This window comes from Varanus komodoensis, unplaced genomic scaffold (genome assembly GCF_004798865.1).
Source record: "Varanus komodoensis strain SLA01 unplaced genomic scaffold, ASM479886v1 scaffold114, whole genome shotgun sequence".
Classification (NCBI taxonomy): Eukaryota; Metazoa; Chordata; class Lepidosauria; order Squamata; family Varanidae; genus Varanus; species Varanus komodoensis.
In genome coordinates this window covers 946666-966097 of record NW_025335328.1, presented here as the reverse complement: position 1 = coordinate 966097, position 19432 = coordinate 946666, and the positions used below count along the sequence as shown (strand labels likewise).

General features: G+C 62.6%; 1 protein-coding gene across 1 annotated transcript; it reads left to right on the top strand.

Moving 5' to 3' along the window:
• The first annotated feature begins 1484 nt into the window (after window positions 1-1484).
• On the top strand, window positions 1485-17220 carry SELENOI (selenoprotein I). Its single transcript, XM_044421114.1, has 9 exons — window positions 1485-1551; window positions 1840-1948; window positions 3987-4061; window positions 4942-5204; window positions 14055-14163; window positions 14419-14467; window positions 14782-14962; window positions 15517-15699; window positions 17155-17220. Exons 1-9 carry the CDS (start codon window positions 1522-1524, stop codon window positions 17218-17220), a joined length of 1065 nt encoding a protein of 354 aa, XP_044277049.1. The 5' UTR covers window positions 1485-1521.
• Window positions 17221-19432: the final 2212 nt, after the last annotated feature.

Sequence of the window (19432 nt, the reverse complement as noted above, 5' to 3'; positions counted from 1 at the left end):
TGAGCGCCGGAGCCGAGGGGCAGCTCCCGCGGCAGGATGCGCCCCAGGCTGCTAACGGGCACTGAGCGTCCTGTGCCGGTTGGGAATGGCTGTGCATCAGGGTCGCCTCTGCCCCGTCCTCCTCCAGGTGACGGAGCCCCTGTCCTGCGGCTGCAGCTCTGCCCCCCCCGCCCACTTCTTGGCGTGCTCCTGACCGCCGCAGAGCCCAGCCTAGTAAGCTGCCCGTCTCAGGCGCCGGCCCTGGCAGAGGCCCTACTCACAGAAGGGCCCTCCCTTAGGCAGATGCGCTGACTTCCCAGCAGACCCAGGCCCAGACGCCTCTCAGGGAGGAGAGCAGGAGGGATCTGGATTGCCTCTGCAAAAAGAGGACGCGCTTTACTCGCTCAGACATTTCCCTCTCCCATTTGGGGTCAAAGCTGCAAAAATTTGTGCTGTGGTCAGTTCGTGGGTTCTGTTACCACCGGACTTGTCCTGTATCCCCTTCTGCACACCAGCCTCGCAAACGAGGTCCGCCGGCTCAGAGCTGTTTGGGGCTCTGAGTGGGGCTGCTTTTTAAAGACTAAATTCTGTGGCTGGCGTAACTTACACAAATCGATGCATTTTGCCTGTTCTGCCTCCGCATAGTTTGTGATTATCGCTCTTGCTTACTCCTTGCATAACCTGGGCTGGGTTTCTGCACCGAGCGAGTTGGGAGCCCGATGTGGCCCCACGGCTGACCGCTGAGTCGGTGATTCCTGGGCACCCACAGTTTCCCGAGCATTGCTGCTCCCTCCGGGGTACCTTGAGAACCCCACGGGCCAGAAGCTTGCCGTCTTGCGCAGCAGCGTTCTCTCTGCCAGAATGCACAACGCACACACACACGATGGACTTGGCAAACTCTGTACCTCTCTGCTGACAAGTCTGGCTCAGGTGTTGCAGGGCCTGAAGTCGCTTGCGTGCACACCGGGCGAGTCCCCGGGCGCCGTGCTTGGCGTCTGCGTCACGGTGTAAATGGCAGGCGGCCCTTTGGAGGAGCGGGGTGGAGCAGGGTTCCTCCAGCGGGGGGGGGGGGGGCGGGTCAGGATCGTGGCAACCTGCCCCAGCGCCCTCCGCCACAGAGTCTCCCCTGCAGAGCTGGTGGCACCCGCTGCCTGGCGCGGGCGCTCCGTTTCTCGCTCCCCAGAGGCCACGAGGGCAGACTCCGGGACGCAGAGGGGACAGGTCTGCACTGAGTGGGGTGCAGGCGGCGACTCCTGCGGTATTTTCGAGCTTTGGGGCCTGAGCCGGCTTGCGCAGCCAGCCAGGAGGGCAGGAAACGGTCCCAGTGGCCCTGTGGGAGTGAGCGGTGCGAAATGGGGTGGGGTGCACAACGAAACCGGAGGAGGCATCCAAGCTGTGGGGTGGGGGGGTGCTGGGCTGGGGCTCCTGGGCTGGAGCTCCTGGGCTGGCCTCTCACCCTTGCCGGCTCTTCAGCTGACCCCCACATCTCTCCTCTCTCCACAGTACAGCGCCGTGGACAACAACCCGCTCTCCCTGTATGTGATGCATCCTTTCTGGAACACCGTAGTCAAGGTGAGTGCGCCCCATGCCGGCCGGCCGGCCCGCCCTCCCGCGTGTGCTTTCTGTGCTTGGCGCGGGCCTTTAACATCCCTGTCAGCGGAGAGCGCCAGAGCCCTTTCCTGTCCCCGTCCGTGACTAACGCAGGAGCGCTCCGCAAGCAGGCTGTGGCGCGCGGGGACGTGGCTGCGGAACGGCACGGTGGCGGTCAAGGAACGGCCTCGCCGAGGCTGATCGTCGGCCTCCGTTCCCCGTTCGTGGATTAATGTGGGTTTTCTGCATGTCTTTACTGCTTTCCAATAGATTTTCCCTACGTGGCTGGCCCCAAATCTGATAACGTTTAGTGGCTTCCTGCTGCTTGTCTTCAACTTCTTCCTTATGGCACATTTTGATCCTGACTTTTATGCATCGGGTAAGGCTTTTCCTACAACGGATGTTTTGTGCACGCGGACGAGCTCGGCGGCACTCGTGCGGCAGGAGCTGCATCCCCGGGGCCGGCACGGCGCGCTGGGCCGTCTTAGCCGCTTGTCCTGCGGTGCGGTCCGAGCAGAGGGCGTGGGCGGGGAGATCTTTTGAGAGAGCCGTGCAGGTGGCTGGGGAGGGAAGGAGACGCGGTGCCCGGGACGGCCTTTGGTGGCAGACTGCCGCCTCCTGTTCAGGCTCCGTCCTGAAGCAGCCAGGCCAAAAAGCAGCAGGCACCCGCGTGAGCCGAGAGCCGGCATGCCGCTGCGGCTGCAGCCCATCCGGTAGTGCCGGCTTTGGGGGGGGGGGGGGCTGCCGCCAGCGAGTGGCCTGTCAGGGCCCTCCCGCAGGCCAGGCGAGGGGGCCCGGCAGGCCCCTGGGGGCGGTGCCTCCCTTCTGCAGCGCTGATCAAGAGGGGCGTCTTCCCCCGCTCGTTCGGAGTCCAGGCGGGACTGATGAGCAGCAGCATGACGGAGTGGGGGGGAGGACCCGGGGGAGGACGTGGCCGGCTGGCCACGACCCTGGGCAGGAGCGTGCGGCGTGGCCCCCTTCGTGGCTGGTCCGGCTCGTCTTAGTCCGTCCCGCGATCCGCTCTTCTCCGAGGGCTCGGGGTTGGCGGCGCGTCAGGCCAAGGCCCGTGTCTGGGGCGAGGCTGGTCCTGCAGCCTCCCTGGCTGAGGCCCGGATGGGTTGGCAGGAGCTCCCCGGGAAAGGGGGCCGACTCACTGCCCACGGAGCGGGGCCCTGCACACGGAGACGGGAAGGGCCTCCACGTGGCGCTGTGCGGAGCGCGCGCACGGAAGGCGAGGCCTGATCAGCTGTGTGCCGGAGGCTGTGGCCGTGCACAGGCGCACGTGGCTCTGTGCCCCCCACAAGGCTGCCCCGTGGTCTTTCCTGCCGCACTTCGGAACGAGGATCGCGTGTACTTCTGCGCCCCCCGTGACGGCGGTTCACCCCAGGGGCAGCCCTGGAGCCGTTCGTGGTCGCATGAACTTTCCCATGGGAGCAAGGGGGGGGGAGCAAGGTCATGCCCTCGAGCCTTCGCTGCGAGGGTCTGCAGGTCATCAGCTGCCCCTGAACACGGGGGAGGGGGGGCTGCTGCTTCCTCCCAGTTTAGTCCCCAGCAAATCAATCAAATGCTTGCCTTCTGTACGGAGCAGGGCCTTTCCCACAGCAGCCCCACCACTTCCAAGCATCCCTCCGGCCGGGCCACACGCCCCACTTCCTTGCGGCAACAGCCCGTCTTTTCCGAGGAGGCTTTGATCGACTGGCCTTGCAGCTGCTTGTCCCTGGCTGGTGATTCTAGTTTTAATTATTTCAGATTTATCAGTAGTATTTTATAACACCACCCACATGCATAACACTTCCGAATTATGGAGAAGTTCTTGCCTCAAGGAGAAATTCTCAGCCACACGCACAAGTTCTGTGCAAGATCTTCTGAAAAAGAGCAAGGGCGCTTTCTGAAAGTGATAATGTTCATGAGGCTGCCCTGAAAGACGAGTCCAAGGCTTCATCAGGTTACGGCACAGAAAACTCTGCTCAGATGGTTAATGCCAACATTAGTCTTTTCTTCTATGACGACGGTGATAGCCCAGCACGCGTGTCTTTCCAAGTGTCCGGAGCAGCTCAGGAAATGCTTTGGGCTTGGGCTACCATTGGAAGGTGGACTGTAGAGTTCGGGCTGCTGGGCAGTCCAGAAGCAAAGCGAAACGAAACAGCTGCAGCACTGCACACCCGGAAGGCTGCCCTGCGGCCGGGGCCGTCCCAGCAGGGCGAAAACGCAGCTCGCCCTTCCCCGGCTCTGCCGCAGCCTCTCCGGCGTGTCCTGCAGCCGGTACGCGTCCGCTGTGGAAGGTGCCCGGGAAGGCCGCCGCGGGCACTCGCTCTGCGCTGGCGCTGCCTTCCCGCCCCGGTCGAGGCATCGCAGAGGCTGCAGCGCACGGTTCTCCTGGGCATGCGCCGATGCTCACAGCCGCTTTCTCCCCGCAGCACCAGACCAGGCGCATGTTCCGAGCCACGTGTGGATCATCGTGGGCCTCCTCAATTTCATGGCCTACACACTGGGTAAGAGCGGCCGACCCCTTGCCTGCCGGGCCCCGGTCCGAGGCACGTCTCCCCATCCCTCGCTCGGTCTGCTGGGAGGCTTTTGCGGCAGCGTTCGTGGGGGGCACACGCCTGCGCGCGAGAGCCGGGCCCGTCTCGGCAGGGCCCGCAGCCTGCCCCGAAGGCTCCCCGCTCCCCCCTTGTGCTCCGGTGGCCACAGCCACTTCCGGCCACCAAGCTTGGTGGCCGAAATCAGCAGGCGAGTTCTCCGCGGGGAAGGGCGGGGGTGGTGGCCCATTCCGTCCCCCTGCCCGCGTGCTCAGCTCTCGCAGCCCCCGCGGCAGATTCGTCTCTCTGAGAGGGAGAAGCGGACAGAAGATTAGGCTCTGGGATTTGCAGTAATGAGCTGCCCTCCAGAAAGTGGTCCTTTTTCTTCCAGAAAGACACTTTAGCAGGCAGGAATTGTCTTTATTATCAAGATTATTGGTCACCTCTGGGCCTCTGCCGTCAGCTGCAGAAGAGACCGAATGCTTGTGCATAAGCAGATGACAGCAAAGACCATCCTGGGAAGTTGCTCTAGTGGAGCCATCAAAACCCGGTGGGCAGAGAAGGCTTTCCTGCGGCAGGGCCGCCGGCCTCGGCTCCCGGCTTCCAGGCCACAGCGCCTTCTCGCCTGCCCACTCGCTTGCTCCCCTCCCCTCCCCTCCCCTCCCCTGGTAAGAGCAGAACAGGTGGAGGTGGAGGTGCAGGTGTGCCTCTCCAGCTTTGCACCTGGCTGGGCTTTCCCACGAGATTCCGCTGCTTTTCCCCTCCTAGATTTTCCTCCCGCCTCAAGGCCCAGCCATCCCCGGGGCCGCAGTCTGCTAACCTGCCCCCCCCCCCATTCATTCCCCGCTTCCAGATGGCGTGGACGGGAAGCAGGCTCGCCGCACCCAGTCCAGCACGCCGCTCGGGGAGCTCTTTGACCACGGCCTCGACAGCTGGGCGTGCATGTTCTTCGTGGTGACGGTGTACTCCACCTTCGGCCGGGGGCCCAACGGCGTCAGCGTCTTCGTGCTCTACCTCCTCCTGTGGGTGGTCTTGTTCTCCTTCATCCTCTCCCACTGGGAGAAGTACAACACCGGGATCCTCTTCCTGCCCTGGGGGTACGACATCAGCCAGGTGGTAAGTCTGTCCTCCGCCCCCAGCCCAGCCCAGCCCAGCCGTGGGAGTAGCTCTGGCGGGGCAGCAGCGGCGCTGGCTCCCCCGGCTCTTGCCTCCCGGGGAGCACCACCTGTCTTCGCGCTCGCCTTCTTGCTCTCACCGCACGCTCTCTGGCACTGATAGCAGGACGCCGATGTTTGCTTGTTTGTTCGTTTAGAATTTGTGTATGCTGTCCCATCGCTTACAGCCTCGGAACGGCTCACATAAATAAGTAAGCGTCATACATAATAAAATAATACAATTAAAAACCCAGAATCACCCTGGCTGCAAAATTAAAACCTATAGATATTATTAAGAGTTGTTAAAATATTGTTTAAATAAAAAGGTCTTAGCCTGGCGCCGAAAAACAAATAATGACGGCGCCAGGCGGACCTCTCTGGGGAGCGCATTCCACAGGTGGGGTGCCACCGCAGAGAAGGCCCTCCTCCGGGTACTTTGCCTCCTGATGTCTCTCCTGGAGGAGGGCCTCTGCTGCCGATCTCAGGGGGCGGGAGGGCAAATATGGAAGCAGGCGTTCCTTCAGGTATCCAGGTCCCAAGCCGTTAAGGGCTTTGTAGGTGATAACCAGCACCTTGAACTGAGCCCGGACTTCGATGGGGAGCCAGTGAAGCTGGTAGAGGACTGGGGTTATGTGAGAGTAACGCCCAGTCCCCGTCAGCAACCTGGCTGCTCTGTTTTGCACCATCTGAAGTATCTGGACTGTCTTCAGGGGCAGCCCCACGTACAGCATGTTACAGAAATACAACCAGGAAGTAACCAATGCGTGCATCACTGTCACTAGACAGTCGTCCTCCAGGTAGGGATGCAGCTGATGGATCAGCTGAAGCTGAAGGAAAGCGCTCCTCGCCACCACAGTCACTTCAGCTTCCAAGGACAGCTCCAGGTCGAGGAGCACGCCCAAGCTGTGGACCCTGTCCCTAAAAGGGAGTGCAGCCCCATTGAGGGCTAGGTCCAAGTCACCTACCCAGGAGCGTGAACCACCCACCAACAGGACCTCCGTCTTGTCTGGACTGAGCTTCAGTTTATTGGCCTTCATCCAGCCCATTACCTCGGCCAGGCACCGGTTCAGCACAGCCACTGCCTCACCTGGATTGGTTGAAAAAGAGAGGTAGAGCTGGGTGTCATCAGCGTACTGATCGCTCCGCAGCCCACACCTCCGGATGACCTCTCCCAGCGGTTTCATGTAGATGTTGAATAGCAAGGGGGACAAAATGTACCCCTGCGAAACTCCATGGCATAGCTGCCACGGCGCAGAGCCAAAGGGAGGAGGAGGCCCGTTGCAGAAGGATTCTTAGCAAGGCTAAGGCTGATTACGAGCTTCTACAAAAAGGGCTTCTTTCAGCATGTAAATAGGAAGAGAAAGGGGAGGCAAGTGGTGGGACCACTAAATAAGGAGGAAGGAGATCCAGTGACTGACATGAGGGAACAGGCACAGGTGCTAAATGACTATTTTGCCTCTGTGCTCCCCAAAGCAGGACGGGGGAGATCCGCATAGGAGATTAGATGAGGCTGGGGACTTAGGGGCACAGATAAGAGTCACCCCCTTAGAAGTCGAGGGGCTCCTCAGGGCATTGGACATTACAAAGGCACCAGGCCCTGATGGGTTACACCTGAGAGTACTTAGAGAGTTGGCAGGGGTTCTCTCACGCCCGCTGGCCTCCATTTTTGAGGCCTCGTGGAGAACAGGTGAAGTTCCAGAGGACTGGAGGGTGGCATCAGTGGTCCCAATTTTCAAAAAGGGTAGTAGAAGGGACATGGGGAATTATAGACCAGTTAGCCTTGCGTCAATTGTAGGGAAAACAGTGGAAAGGCTCATAATAGCGAGAGATCTAGTGATGCTAGATAGGGAAGGGAGGCTGGCAGCCACACAACTGCCAGACAAACCTTGTGGAATTCTATGACAAGGTTTCGAGGTGGCTGGATGGAGGGGATGCAGTGGATGATGGTTTACCTGGATTTCAGCAAGGCCTTTGACAAAGTGCCCCATGATATCCTGGTGGCGAAACTGAGGAGTTTTGGGATACACCAAAGCACTGTCCGGTGGATTAGGGCATGGTTGACTGACCGAAAGCAGAGGGTAACCATGAGCGGGGAATCATCGGATGGCGGCCAGTGACAAGCGGGGTCCCCCAGGGCTCTGTCCTGGGGCCGATCCTGTTTAATCTTTTCATTAACAACATGGAAGAAGGGGTGAACAGTCTGCTGATCAAATTTGCAGACAACACTAAAACTGGAGCAGTGGCCACAACTGAGGAGCAGGTACTCCAGATCCAAAAGGATCTGGACAGACTGTGGAAGTGGGCAGGAGACAACAGGATGGCGTTCAGTGTGGATAAGTGCAAGGTCTTGCACTTGGGGCACAGGAATGGGTGTCTTAAGTACAGGTTAGGGGACAAGTGGCTGGAGAGCAGCACTTGTGAAAGGGGCCTCGGGGTGCTGGTTGACTGCAGGCTGAACATGAGTCAGCTGTGTGATGCGGTGGCCGAGAGGGCGAACGCCACTGTTGGTTGCATAGCCAGAAGTGTGGCTTCTAGATCGAGAGAGGTATTACTGCCACTCTACACGACTCCGGTGCGCCCACAACTGGAGTATTGTGCTCAGTTTTGGGCCCCTCGTTACAGGAAGGATATAGCCAGGTTGGAGTCAGTGCAGCGTAGGGCCACAAGGTTGGTGGCCGGTTTGCAGGGGATGCCGTACGAGGCGAGACTGAGGGAACTGGGCCTCTTCAGCCTGGAGAAGAGGAGACTCAGAGGGGATCTGTTGGTGACATGCAGGTATGTGAGGGGGTGTCACACGGAGGTGGGGAGAGACCTGTTCCCTCTGCAAAGGAAGGCAGGACGCGCTCCAACGGAGCCAAGCTCAGGGAGCCAAGGTTCAATTGGGATGCCAGGAAGCACTTCCTGACAGTTAGGACACCATGGGTGTGGAATGGGCTTCCATGAGAGGTCGTTCAGGCCCCATCGGTGAGGGTGTTCAAGGACAGGCTGGACGTCCCCGTGGTGGGCATGTCGTGAGTGGAGCCGGCTGGTGCCGGAGGTCAGACTAGATGGCCCAGGAGGTCCCTTCTGACTTGCTCTGTTTTCTGTGTTTCTAAGTCCCCCAGCACCACCTTCTGGAATCGGCCGTCGAGGTAGGAGCGGAACCACTGCCAAGCAGTGCCTCCTACTCCCAGCCCCCTTAGCCTCTCCAGAAGGATACCATGGTTGATGGTATTGAAAGCCACTAAGAAGTCCAGGAGGACCAACAGGGACTCACTCCCTGCACAGGTCATCATACAGGGCGACCAAGGCAGATTCAGTACCATACCTGAGTCTGAAGCCGGACTGAAATGGGTCCAGATAATCAGTCTCACCCAAGAGAGCTTGGAGTTGTCCCGCCACCACCCGTTCCAGCACCTTGCCCAAAAACGGGATGTTGGCCACCAATCTATAATTGGCAGCCATCTCTGGATCCAAGGACACCTTCTTTAGGACTGACCTGACCACCACCTCCTTTAGAGGGGCAGGCACCCGGCCGTCCCTCAGGGAGGCGTTGATGACCTCCAGGATCCAGGCCCCAATCCCGTGTTTGGCTTTGGTCAGCAGCCACGATGGGCAAGGGTCCAGCAAGCAGGTGGTGGGACGCACTTGTCCAGGCACCTTGTCCACATCCTCAGGCTGCAACAACTGAAACTCCTCCAACGATCTGTGACCAGACGGTGACGTGTTGCAAAATAGCTTGCGGGCAGGATTGTTTTCTGAGGCCTGATGGTTGGGGTGTGAGGGAGTTGTTCAGCAAGGACGCCCCCGGGCTGCGCGGGGCTCGTGGGGATCAGCTGCGGCGCTTTTGGGTTCATTGCGGCCTGCCCCTTGGGGGCCCCAGGGAGCGGCCGGCAACTGAGTTGGATGGTTGGTCTCTCCAGGCCAGTATCGACAGCGCTGACCGGCAGGGTCCCCTGCAGACGTGGGCCAGAGCCTGGTCCTGCCACGAGCAGGCGCTCTGCCACCTGTCCCCACTGTGGGCAGGCCAAGCTACCACGGTGCTGCCAACACGCCCCTGACTTTCCCGGGTTTACCCTCCACTCGGACACCTGTCTCCATCCCATTTCTGAACTTGGACGGCCTTCGGGGCACAAGGAGCCGTGGGGAGGGTGTCACGGGGATGCCAGCTAAAGCTCCAGGCACCCCTCCCAGCAGGTCATGTGGCTGCCAAGTCCCCAGGGGGCAGGACAGGGTCCTGCGAGACGCCTCAGATGGCTGCAGCGCCCCACTGTGGCCCCCAGCACCATATTCCACACCGGGCAGGAGGAGCTGGAGCCACCGCAGTCCCCGTGCTCGGCCCCGCTGGGCTGGTCAGCAGGCTCCCAGGACATGGTGTGAGAAGCGGCCGAGGGGTCCGGGAGAACGTGCCGGGCTGCAGTCCCCCTGCCCAGCTCCTACCGTAGGTCATTCGGCACCGTGGCGTCTCTCTGACGCATCCACCCAAAGCCTAATTGGAATAAGTCAGTTAGGACAGTCCATGTCATACGTCTGGTGTTCTGAGCCGCCGCTGCTGTGTGCCCTCGAGCTGCCCCCTCTTTGGTGCCACCTTGAATGAAAGCCCGAGGGGGTGCAGTTTGAGGCTGCAGCTTCCTTTGTGGGTTCAATCCATCATGTATCTGACTTGCCCCAGCGCGATGGCCTTCTCCAGGGAGTCCTGCCTTCTCATGACATATCCAAAGTGCAACAGCCTCAGTTTTGTTATTTTTGCTTCCCGGGAAAACTCTGCCTTGATTTGATCCAGGAACCAGTTTTTTGTTCCAGGGTGTTTTTAAAGCTCTCCTCTGGCTCTGTGTTTCCAACCCCCGCCCCCCCCCCCCCGCCCCGCAGCCTCTTTCACTGCCCAGCTTTCACCCCCGTGCAGATTGGGATGATCCCGCATGGATGACCCTGCCCTTGCTCTCCAGCGAAACATCCTTGAGGATCTTTCCTAGTTCCTTAATCGCCGCCCTTCCAAATCTCAGCCCTTTCTTCGAATTTCTTGGCCGCCGTCTCCCTTTGAACCAATGACTGAGCCAAGGCAGTGCAGTCTTTAACAATTTCAGTTTCTTCATTGTTGACGGTACAGTTCTGTAATTCTTCTGTAGGACATGATATTTGTTTTCTTAATATGCAGCTGCAATCCTGCTTCTGTACTTCCTTCTTTCCCTTTCATCAAGAGTCGTTTCAAGTCGTCCTGAGATTCTGTATAATAGGACGGCATACAAAAGCTTTTAATTAATAAATACATACGTCATTGCTGCTTTCTGCCCGTAAGACGGTGTCATCTACATGTCTTAAAACAGTGGTTGGTCCTCTGCCGACCTTCACTCCTTCCTCCGGTTCTGATCCAGCTGTCCTTGCGACCATGTTCTCTACCCAGACTGAGCAGACAGGGAGCGAAAATACACCCTCGTGTGGCACCTTTGCCTGTGAGAAGCCACCCCGTTCCTCTGTATTTTGGCCTCACGTGGCTTCCTGTCCGTCACGCCAGTCGCGCATCGAGTGTGGAGGCACCCCCGTTCCTTCCAGAGCCACGCGCAGCGTCTCATGATCCGCGTAGTCGGAGGCTCGCTGTACTCGACGCAGCATGGATGGGGCGGTCCAGCGTGCGGCCCCCGAGGCCTTGTTCTGCGGCCCTCGCCGCTCGGAGCCCCTCCCGTTCCCCCGCCCCCCAGCCTGGATCCCAGCTTTGGCACAACTGCGGCGAGTGGCGAGGCCGCCAGCCCGCCTGCTGTCTTCACTGTGACGGCCTTTCGAGATTTGCATATGTTCTCTAGCGCCTCTTCAGGGTCCGGCCTGGACGCCCGGCGTTTCTCGACCCAAGCAGAGCGGCATCCTCCCTTGCAGCCCTTGGGCATCGCTTTGTCCGTGTGGGAGGTTCAGTGGAACGGCCCTGAGCGCACCCCACTCTCCTGCCTTTCCTTTTTCGGGGATTGGAATATAGCTCGAACGTTGTCGGCCGTGTGGCCCATTGTTTTGTCTTCCATATCAGTTGACATATATTTGTGTCGAACTTGGACTGACTTGTTTTCTGCTGCTTGGAATAGTCCGATTGGTATCCTGCCTGCTCCAAGTGGTTTATTCTTTGCAAGTGCCTTTGCTCTCTAATATTGCAGGCTGTCCTCATAGTAGCCCCCTTTGTGGAAACCCGCCGTCCTTTCGTCTCTATTTTATAGTTCCTCTGTATTTCCCAGGGGTGGCCAAACCGAGGCTCGTGAGCCGCATGCGGCTCCTGGGCCTGCTTTTTTTCTTTTTCTTTTTTTTGGCGGCTTGCAGAGGGGCTGAAAAAACCTGAAGAGATTTGTAATCCGAGCGGCCGAGCGGCACAAACGAGAGCGGGGGACAAGGTGTGCGAGTCTCCCGCTGTGGCGACCGATCGTGGCGCCTCCAGTTGCACGGCTTCAGCTCTGAGCCTCAACTCCTCAAGCCCGGACCAGCAGCTGAGCCCGCGGCACGAAAACCCTCCGGGGAAAGACTCGCAGCTCTCCTGCGGCATCCCCAGTCGCAGCAGCACTTCGGTATCTCGCGTCTCCTCCGAGCCTCGAGCGGCAGCCGGGTCAGCGGTTCGTCTTCCTGCTGAGGCGGTCGTTTCCAGAGTGGGACACTTGGTGCGCGTCTGATGGAAAGGCCGCGTCCCCCTTGCACCCCGCTCTGATTCGCTCGCCCGAGCGCTGCCGCGTCTGTTCATTCCGTCGCTCACACCACGACTTCCAGCTCACCCGGATCCCTCCCTCCTCCTCTCGTTCCGTGTCCTGACCGTGTGCGTCGTGTGGCGCCGGGCCTTGCTTTCCCCTCCGTGCGTGCCAGCCACTAGGCTCCCTTCGGCTAGGATCTCGCGGCGCCGAGGGTGGCAGCGCTCTCCGTCCCCTTTGCTCGCCGCCAAGTGCCTTCCGGCCCTGGGGCGTCCCCCTCTGGCCCTGCCCGGTTTGCTTGCATCGCTTCCTCACGGGGTCCTTGAGGTTGGGGGATTCAGAAGCGGGCGGCACGGCCTGCTGCTGCTGATGATGTGGCCCAACCCTAGGAGAGGACAGGCGGCTCTCCGCCTGGCCTTGGCCTTCCTGCCTTCGCTGGCCCTGCTGGGAGACTGGGCTCCTGCCGGCAGACCCTCGGCTTCCTTGGCGCGCTCACACCCCCAGGAGGTGCCGGGGGGGGGGTCTGAGGCCCCCGCCTTAATCCCGACTCCAGTATGTGAAACTGGGGTGCTTCCGGAGTTTCCTAGGCAGCGAGGCCACGTGTGGCCCTGAGGGACTGGGACTGTGCTGCAGGCTCGCCCTTGGCCTGCTGGGTGGGGATGATGGGAGTTGCAGTCCAGCCCGCTGGCAAGACGCCCGGCTGGGAAGGCCCTTGGATCCTCCCGGCCTCCGCTCTTTGGTCCAGCCGTGCGTATCCGGGGACGTGTGTCGCCAGTCACCGATCCTGCCCCGTGCTGAGGCGCTGCCGGGCCGGCGCCCTTCCCGGGGCCCAGCCAGAGGCTTCCGGCACATGAGCACCATGCCGGCCCCTGGCAGGCGCCCTTTGCCCCCGCCCTCTGCCTCCCGCAGCCGCAGCCAGCCAGCCAGCGAGACTCTGCCGAGTTGGCCTTGAGCATCTCCTGGGCGTGTGGAGGGCTGGGCTCACTCTCCCAAGCAGGTGCCCCGCTCTTGGGGGCCCCCCCCCCCCCGTGCTGCAGTGGCGTGGAAATGGCACGAGGGGGAGGGGAAGGGGAGCGCCTCTGTGATGGGTGCTCTCCCGCGGCACCAGAGTTTTAGAAAGTGCCTGAGGAACCCTTGTGCTCACCCCTCAGTGTGGAAAGCGTGGGGCCGAGCGGGCGGGGGCCCAGCCTCAGCGCTGCAGGGCGCCCGCACGGCTTCGGGGACAGCCTCCGGGCAGCCCAGAGGGGCTGATCCTGCCCCCGTCCTGTGAGGCCAGCCAGGCCGCAGCAGCATGGCAGCTCAACACCCTCGGGGGCTTCGTGGCTTAGTGGGGGCGCAGACCCAGGTCCCCGCACTCCCGTTCTGGCGCACCTTCCCTGCACTGGGAAGGGAGCGGGGTCTTCCTGGGGGGCAAGTGTTCCTGCCCAGGGAAGCCCTGCTAAACGGAGGGGCAGGGCAGCTGGAGGTGGCTGAACCCCAGTTTCAGCTGAGCCCTCAAGTAGCCGGCCTGGGGCCACCTGCTGGGCTTGTGAACGGACTCGGGGCACATGGGACTGTTGTCGCTCGTTTCCCCCGGCCGAGTCAAGTAGATTCCGCTGGGACTCTGCGGGAACTTGGCAGAGGTGGATTCACAGTAGGAAACGGGTGGTGGGGGGCTCCCCTTCGCAGCTGGCATCTGCCTTGAACATACGGTTGTGGGGGCAGGGAAGCAGGAAGACCGGCCCTGGGCTGTTTGCAGGCCCCTCGCTCTGGGGGGGGCTTCGAGGGAGGAGCACATAGCTTGGAAGCATCCTGGATGCGGGGGGTGGGTGCTGGCACCCGGGCTCCTCCCCATTGGTTGCCCCCGTCGCAAACTCCCTGCCTGAAGAGGAACCCCCTTCCCCTCCCTGGGGCGTTCCTGGTGCCCTTCGGGGGAGCCTGGAATCTCCCGTTTTGTGGAAATGCCTTGCTGTGTTTCCTTCTGAGCTGCGGATTTAAAACGTTTAGGGCTTAAATAGCATTGCTTTATTAAGACGTATGGCTTCTATTTTTATTTGTAAACGTGTTTGCCTTTTATAATGAGGAGTAGTCTGGGACGGCATTGGCACCGGTCGGTTGTGCCACGCGCGGGTCTCCCACTGAGTTGCCACACACGGTCCGCCATTCTCTCTCTCTCTGTCTCTCTCGCGGTTGCGTTCCAGACCATCTCCATCGTGTACATCGTCACGGCCATCGTGGGCGTGGAGGCCTGGTACCGCCCGTTCCTGCTGAATTTCCTTTACAGGGACTTGTTCGTTGCGATGATCATCGGTAAGGACGGTCCTGCTGGGTGGGTGGGGGCCCTGCCACGGAGCGGGGGCTCTTCCCGGCCGCGGCGGCGGCAGGCTGTGCCTCAGGCTCGGAGGCAGGCCGCGCAGGGCCGTGCCCGCCTCTCGGAGGGGAGTCCGGGGCCGCCGTCCCCCTTCCGGCAGCCGCAGCCGACGGAGGCCAGGCGGGCCCTGCTGGGGCAGGAGGGGCTGGTGGGCGGGTCGTGACGGCCCCCTCCCCTTCCCTTCCCCTCCCCAGGTTGTGCGCTCACCGTGACCATCCCCATGAGCCTGCTGAACTACTACAAGTAAGTGGCCCCGGGCGCGAGCCCCTGGGCCCCCTCCGGGCAGCTGCCCACTGCGGGGGCGCGTGGCCAGCCTTGCCCCCTCCGTGCTCCGGGCGGGGAGGGGGCAGAGTGCAGCATCTGCCCGCCCGGCGGTGGGGCCAGGCCCCCTGGGCAGAGGCAGGCACTGCCGCCTTTCTCCGCCACGGCCTGCCCCACTCGGGCCGGGCTGGCGACGCTCCCGCTGCCTTGCGGGGGCCCCTTGGGGGTGCCGCGCAGCCTGCCCTGCCCTGCCCGGCCCAGCCCTCAAGGCCCCCCGGCGCCGCCTGTGCCCGCAGAGCCCACGCCAGCAAGATGCTGAAGCACCGCTCGCTGTACGAGGTGCTGCTGCCCTTCCTGTCGCCGGCGCTGCTCTTCGGCCTGTGCACCGCCTGGGTCTTCCTGTCGCCCTCGGACATCCTGGAAGTGCAGCCGCGCCTCTTCTACTTCATGGTCGGGACGGCCTTTGCCAACATCTCCGTAAGAGCCCTCTCCACTTCGCTGCCGGGCCGGGGCGCGCGAGGGGCGCTTGGCTCGCCACTCGCGTTAGCGCTCTTTGACTCCCACTCAGAGCAGCGCTCAGGGCAGTGCGCAGCAGAGGCTCGAGGCAGAGCAGGAGAGGCGCCATCGCGCGCCCCTCGAGGCGCCCCCCGAAATGGCCCTGCCTGCCGGCAGCGGGGCAGGCGGAGGCCCGGGCTTGCCTTCTGGGGGAGAGGCCCGGCCTGGGGGCAGCCAGAGCGCCACGCAGAGAGGGGTGGTGTGGGCAGGCCAGGAAGGGAAGCGCGTCCTCCAGGCAGCTCCCTCTCCAGCTGGCCGGGCCTCTGTCGCTTGTGGCCAGAACCGGACCGGCACCCAGGGGGGCTCTTGGGGGGCACCAGCTCCCTGCCACTTGACACCCGCCAGCAAAGGTCTGGCTGGCTGGGCAGGAGAGGCGTTCCGGGCCTCCGGGGCCCTCCGCGGGGGAAGGCTGCCGGGGCGGGAGGGGGGCTGCCGAGGGACGTGGGGCCCCGCTGACTCCAGGCCTGCCCCCGCAGTGCCGGCTGATCGTCTCGCAGATGAGCAGCACGCGCTGCCAGCCGCTCAACTGGCTGCTGCTGCCGCTGGCCCTGGCCGTCCTGGCCGTCCCACTGCAGACACGGCCGGAGCACGAGGCCCTGCTGCTCTCCGTGCTCACCGGCTTCATCACCTTGGCGCACGTCCACTACGGAGTCAGCGTGGTGAGTGGCGGGCGGGCGGGCGGGCGGGGGCTCTGGCCTGGCGGGGGTTGGGGAGCCCGTGGGGGGCTTGTCGCCTTGACCCCGGGGCCAAAGGGCAGGGCGCAGCCGGCCTCCTCGGGCTGGCACAGCCACGTGGGCTTCCGGATCGATCGCCACAGCCTCCTTCCAAAAGCCGTGCGAGGACGGGGGCGAGCTGGCGTGGCGGGCGGGTGGCCGGCCCGGGGACCCGGAGATCCGACGCTGCTCCCTGCTGGCCACCGCCGCCTCCTAGCATAACCTACCTCACAGGGTTGTTGTGAAGAGAGAGTGGCGCTCTGCAGGCCGCCTTGAGCCCCTCGCAAGTCAGAGAGGAGGGGTGCAAAGGCGCTAGTGGCCGTGGCGGCGCAAGAGACACGGGCCTTTGCTCACGGCTGGCTCCTCGGGGATTTGCCGTCTCTGAAACTGGCCAGGAGAAAGGGAGCGCAGGGCAGACCCGTCCCCCGCGCCAGCCGAGCTTCCACTCTGGGCCTGCGCAGGCCGAGGCCTCGCTCAGGAGCGCCCCGGTCGGACCCTCATGGCCTCCGTTGCGGGGGCCGGCCGGGACTGGCGCAAAGGCCCCGGGATCGCAGACTGCGGGGAGCTGCGGGGCCCGGCCGGGACCGGCCACGGGTGCCTCCCGCCCTCGCCTGGCACCCCGAGCTGCTTCTGTGCCCGCGGGCACGGGCCTCCAGGTGCCGCGCCCCCCAGGCAGCAGCCTGCTGGAAGGAGGGGCGCGTGTGCTCCAGCTGGGGGGGGTGCGTGCTTGCAGGGGGTGGGCCTGCAAGTGTCGCAGATTCGGCCTGCAGCGCTCAGAAAGGCCCCCGGGGGCTTGTGGGGTGCACATCGCGTTTTCACCCCCACACCTTTCTCTTGTCATGGAGGGTGCAGATAGGCAGCCGGGGGGGGGGGGCGCGTCGCAAAGCAGCCGCAGTGAGTCCGCCCGCCCGCTTGGGGTGCTAGGAGGAGGGGGCCGCCGTGCTTTGGCCAGCCGGGGGCTGCGCAGACGGCAACAGCGGCAGCGTCCGGGCTTCTGGGCAGGAGCGCCTCTTGCTGCTTGGGGTCGGTCCGGCTCCCCCCGCGTCCACCGCAGGGCAGGGCTGAGCCCAGAGCCGCGAGCCCCTCCCTGCGGCCGCCCGCATCTCCACCGCAGGCGAGCGCCCCGGCCCTTCCTCTGGCGCGCTCTTCTGCCTCGCGCAAGTGGGTGGTGGGGGCGCTCGAGGAAGTGCCCCCCACTGCTTCCTCCCGAGAGTTGGGGGAGCAGAGAGGAGGGAGGGCGTCGGCGACGGGGCTGAAGCAGGGGGCCCCTGGGAGCGCTTGCGGGGAGCTGGAGGGGAGGGGAGAGGCGCCCTTGGGGCAGCCGGGGGGAGCCCCCCCCCGCTGGGCTTCTGGTGCTCTGTCCCCACTCCACTCGTGGGCTTCCTGCCGTTCCCCTTCCAGGTGCGGCAGCTGAGCCGGCACTTCAACATCCGCACCTTCTCGCTGCGCAAGCCCAGCTCCGATTGACTAGACGTGGAGGCGGCGTCAGCAGAGGAGACGGTCGGCCTGCGTTCCGCAGAGGCGCTGTAAATGCAGCGGCCTGTGTACATATACTTCAGCCATCACCATGGGACCAAATTTGATCCGCTTTGGGTGGTCGTGGGGCAGAGGACTCGGGGGCCTGGCGGCCGGGCTGGAGGCCCCTTCTTCCCCGCCACGCCCCCCTGCGTCGTGCCGGCGCACTCTGGCGTGCTGCCGGCAGCGCCACACGGCACCGGTGCCCCGTCCCGGCATGCCCCGGGCCGGGGCGCCTCCAGGCCGAGCGCGGCCGATGCCCCGGGGCTCAGCCCCCAAGCGCGAGGACCGCGAGGCCCCCGGCAGGGCAGCCACGGAACACCCCCCACATGTGCTGCTGAAAACCGCGCCAGGAGCAGGAGGAGCCTGGGTGGGCGCACAGGAGACTTCTGGAGGAAAGGAAGAGCCCGCCCTCTGCCAGGGCTGGGGGTGAGCCCTGGCGGAGAAGCCTGCTCCCCGCTCCCGGACGGGCACCGGACTGCTGCGGCCACGGGTGGCCTCGAGTCTTCCGGGGCGGAGACGGCCACCTCGGCGGCGCTCCGGGAGGGCACGGGCAAGCGCGGTGTCGGGCAGGGGACGTGCGGGCCCGGCCGCTCAGAGCCGCCCGTGTTCCTTCCGGCGGATCACGCTCGCTTCTCTGCCCTCGGAGCAAGCGCAAAGGCGTGTCCGCGGAGGCCTGGGGCCTCACCCGGGGCCTCTGTCTGTCTCCCCCGCCCCCCCCCCGGAACCGTGCTCAGCAGTCTTTAATTCCATTCCGACTGCGTGGTGGTGGCGAAGAGTCGCGTGCTGGTTTCTCCCCTCTTCTGTTCGTAGCTTTATTCCGTCAAGACTCTTTTTAATTATTTTTCTGTGTGCTTGAATGAAGAGTGCCACCTAAAGCCAAGATTCTTGGAGAGGTTGCACCCGGAAGAAACGGAGCGCAGCAGGGGATGGAAGCTGACAGGCGTCTGCCAGCAGGGCAGCCGTGTGCTTTCCTGGCCGGACGCCAGAGGAAGGCAGCGCTCCGCTCCCGTGCGTGGGGGACGGAGCCCGTTCTTTGGAAATTGGAATTGTGGAATTGCTATTTAACTGTTCTTTTGTGAACTGGAATCATTATGTTGTGAGCTAGGTATACGCACTGTAAAATCTGGGAGCTGGTTTTTTTCCCCCCCCCCCCCCGGGCACATACTTAGACGGCTGTCTTTTTTCCTCTTGTCTTGTCTTGATTCTCGCAGTTAATTGCAAATCCATGTCTGGCGTGTGAACGAGCGAGGAAAGACCTTGTTCTGTTGCTCGCGATGCACTTTGCAAAAGGGGTGCGGGGGGGAAGGACCTGCTCTCCAGGCCCAGGCGAGGAAACTAAAGGATCCCAGGTGTTGCCCATTTGTGTACTGTTTCATGGTTGTAAACGTGAACCTGCAGTAGAGGGGAGAAGCTCGTACTTTTTTGCACAGGAAAGAAGGCTGATTGTACCGAAGAACTGACACACTTGAATTCTTGACATCGTGACAGCTGAAAGGCAGCAGAGAAGCCCACTTAAATTGTGCCGGAGACATTAAAAGCAGGGCACATCGGACTCCCCAGGGGGAAGTGGCCGATTCAGGGGTGGGTCTGCCTTTGGCACTGATGGGTGAATCACTGCGGAAGCACGAGTCCTCTGCCTCTTTCTTGGGAAGCGCGGTGTGTAAACGGGTCCTCCGGTTGGCAGTGACGGAGTCCGTGTCGCAGAAGCTGCTGTGGCGTCGGAGCACTTTGGGCGGGAGGTGAGGACGAGGCGTTTCGCAAGACCAAGCGGCCCTTGGCCGGCAGCGGCCGCGGGTGGGGCAAGGCTGGACAGGGTGACGCGGTGGGCCGTCCCTTCAGCCTCCTCCCACTCGTGAATTGCTGGAAACTCATGCCCTGTTAGACAAGCCCCGAGCAGCTTCCCGTCGCTCAGACCTTGGCGTTAAGAGACGCAGGTTTGCTTTTCCCTCCCTCCCTCCCTCCCTCCCTCAAAAGAAACCTGGTTCCACTTTCCTACTGATCAGGGCTTCTCATAAGGAATTTGGTGCCTTAAGGGACTTGCCTCAAGTTGAGAAAAAGTCAACTGTCTTAAAACATTTCTGTCCGAGTTAAAGGAACAAGCAGAGCATCTTCAGAAGTGAAAGCCGAGAAAATGGATCTGTGCTGCTTTTGTCTTAATTTC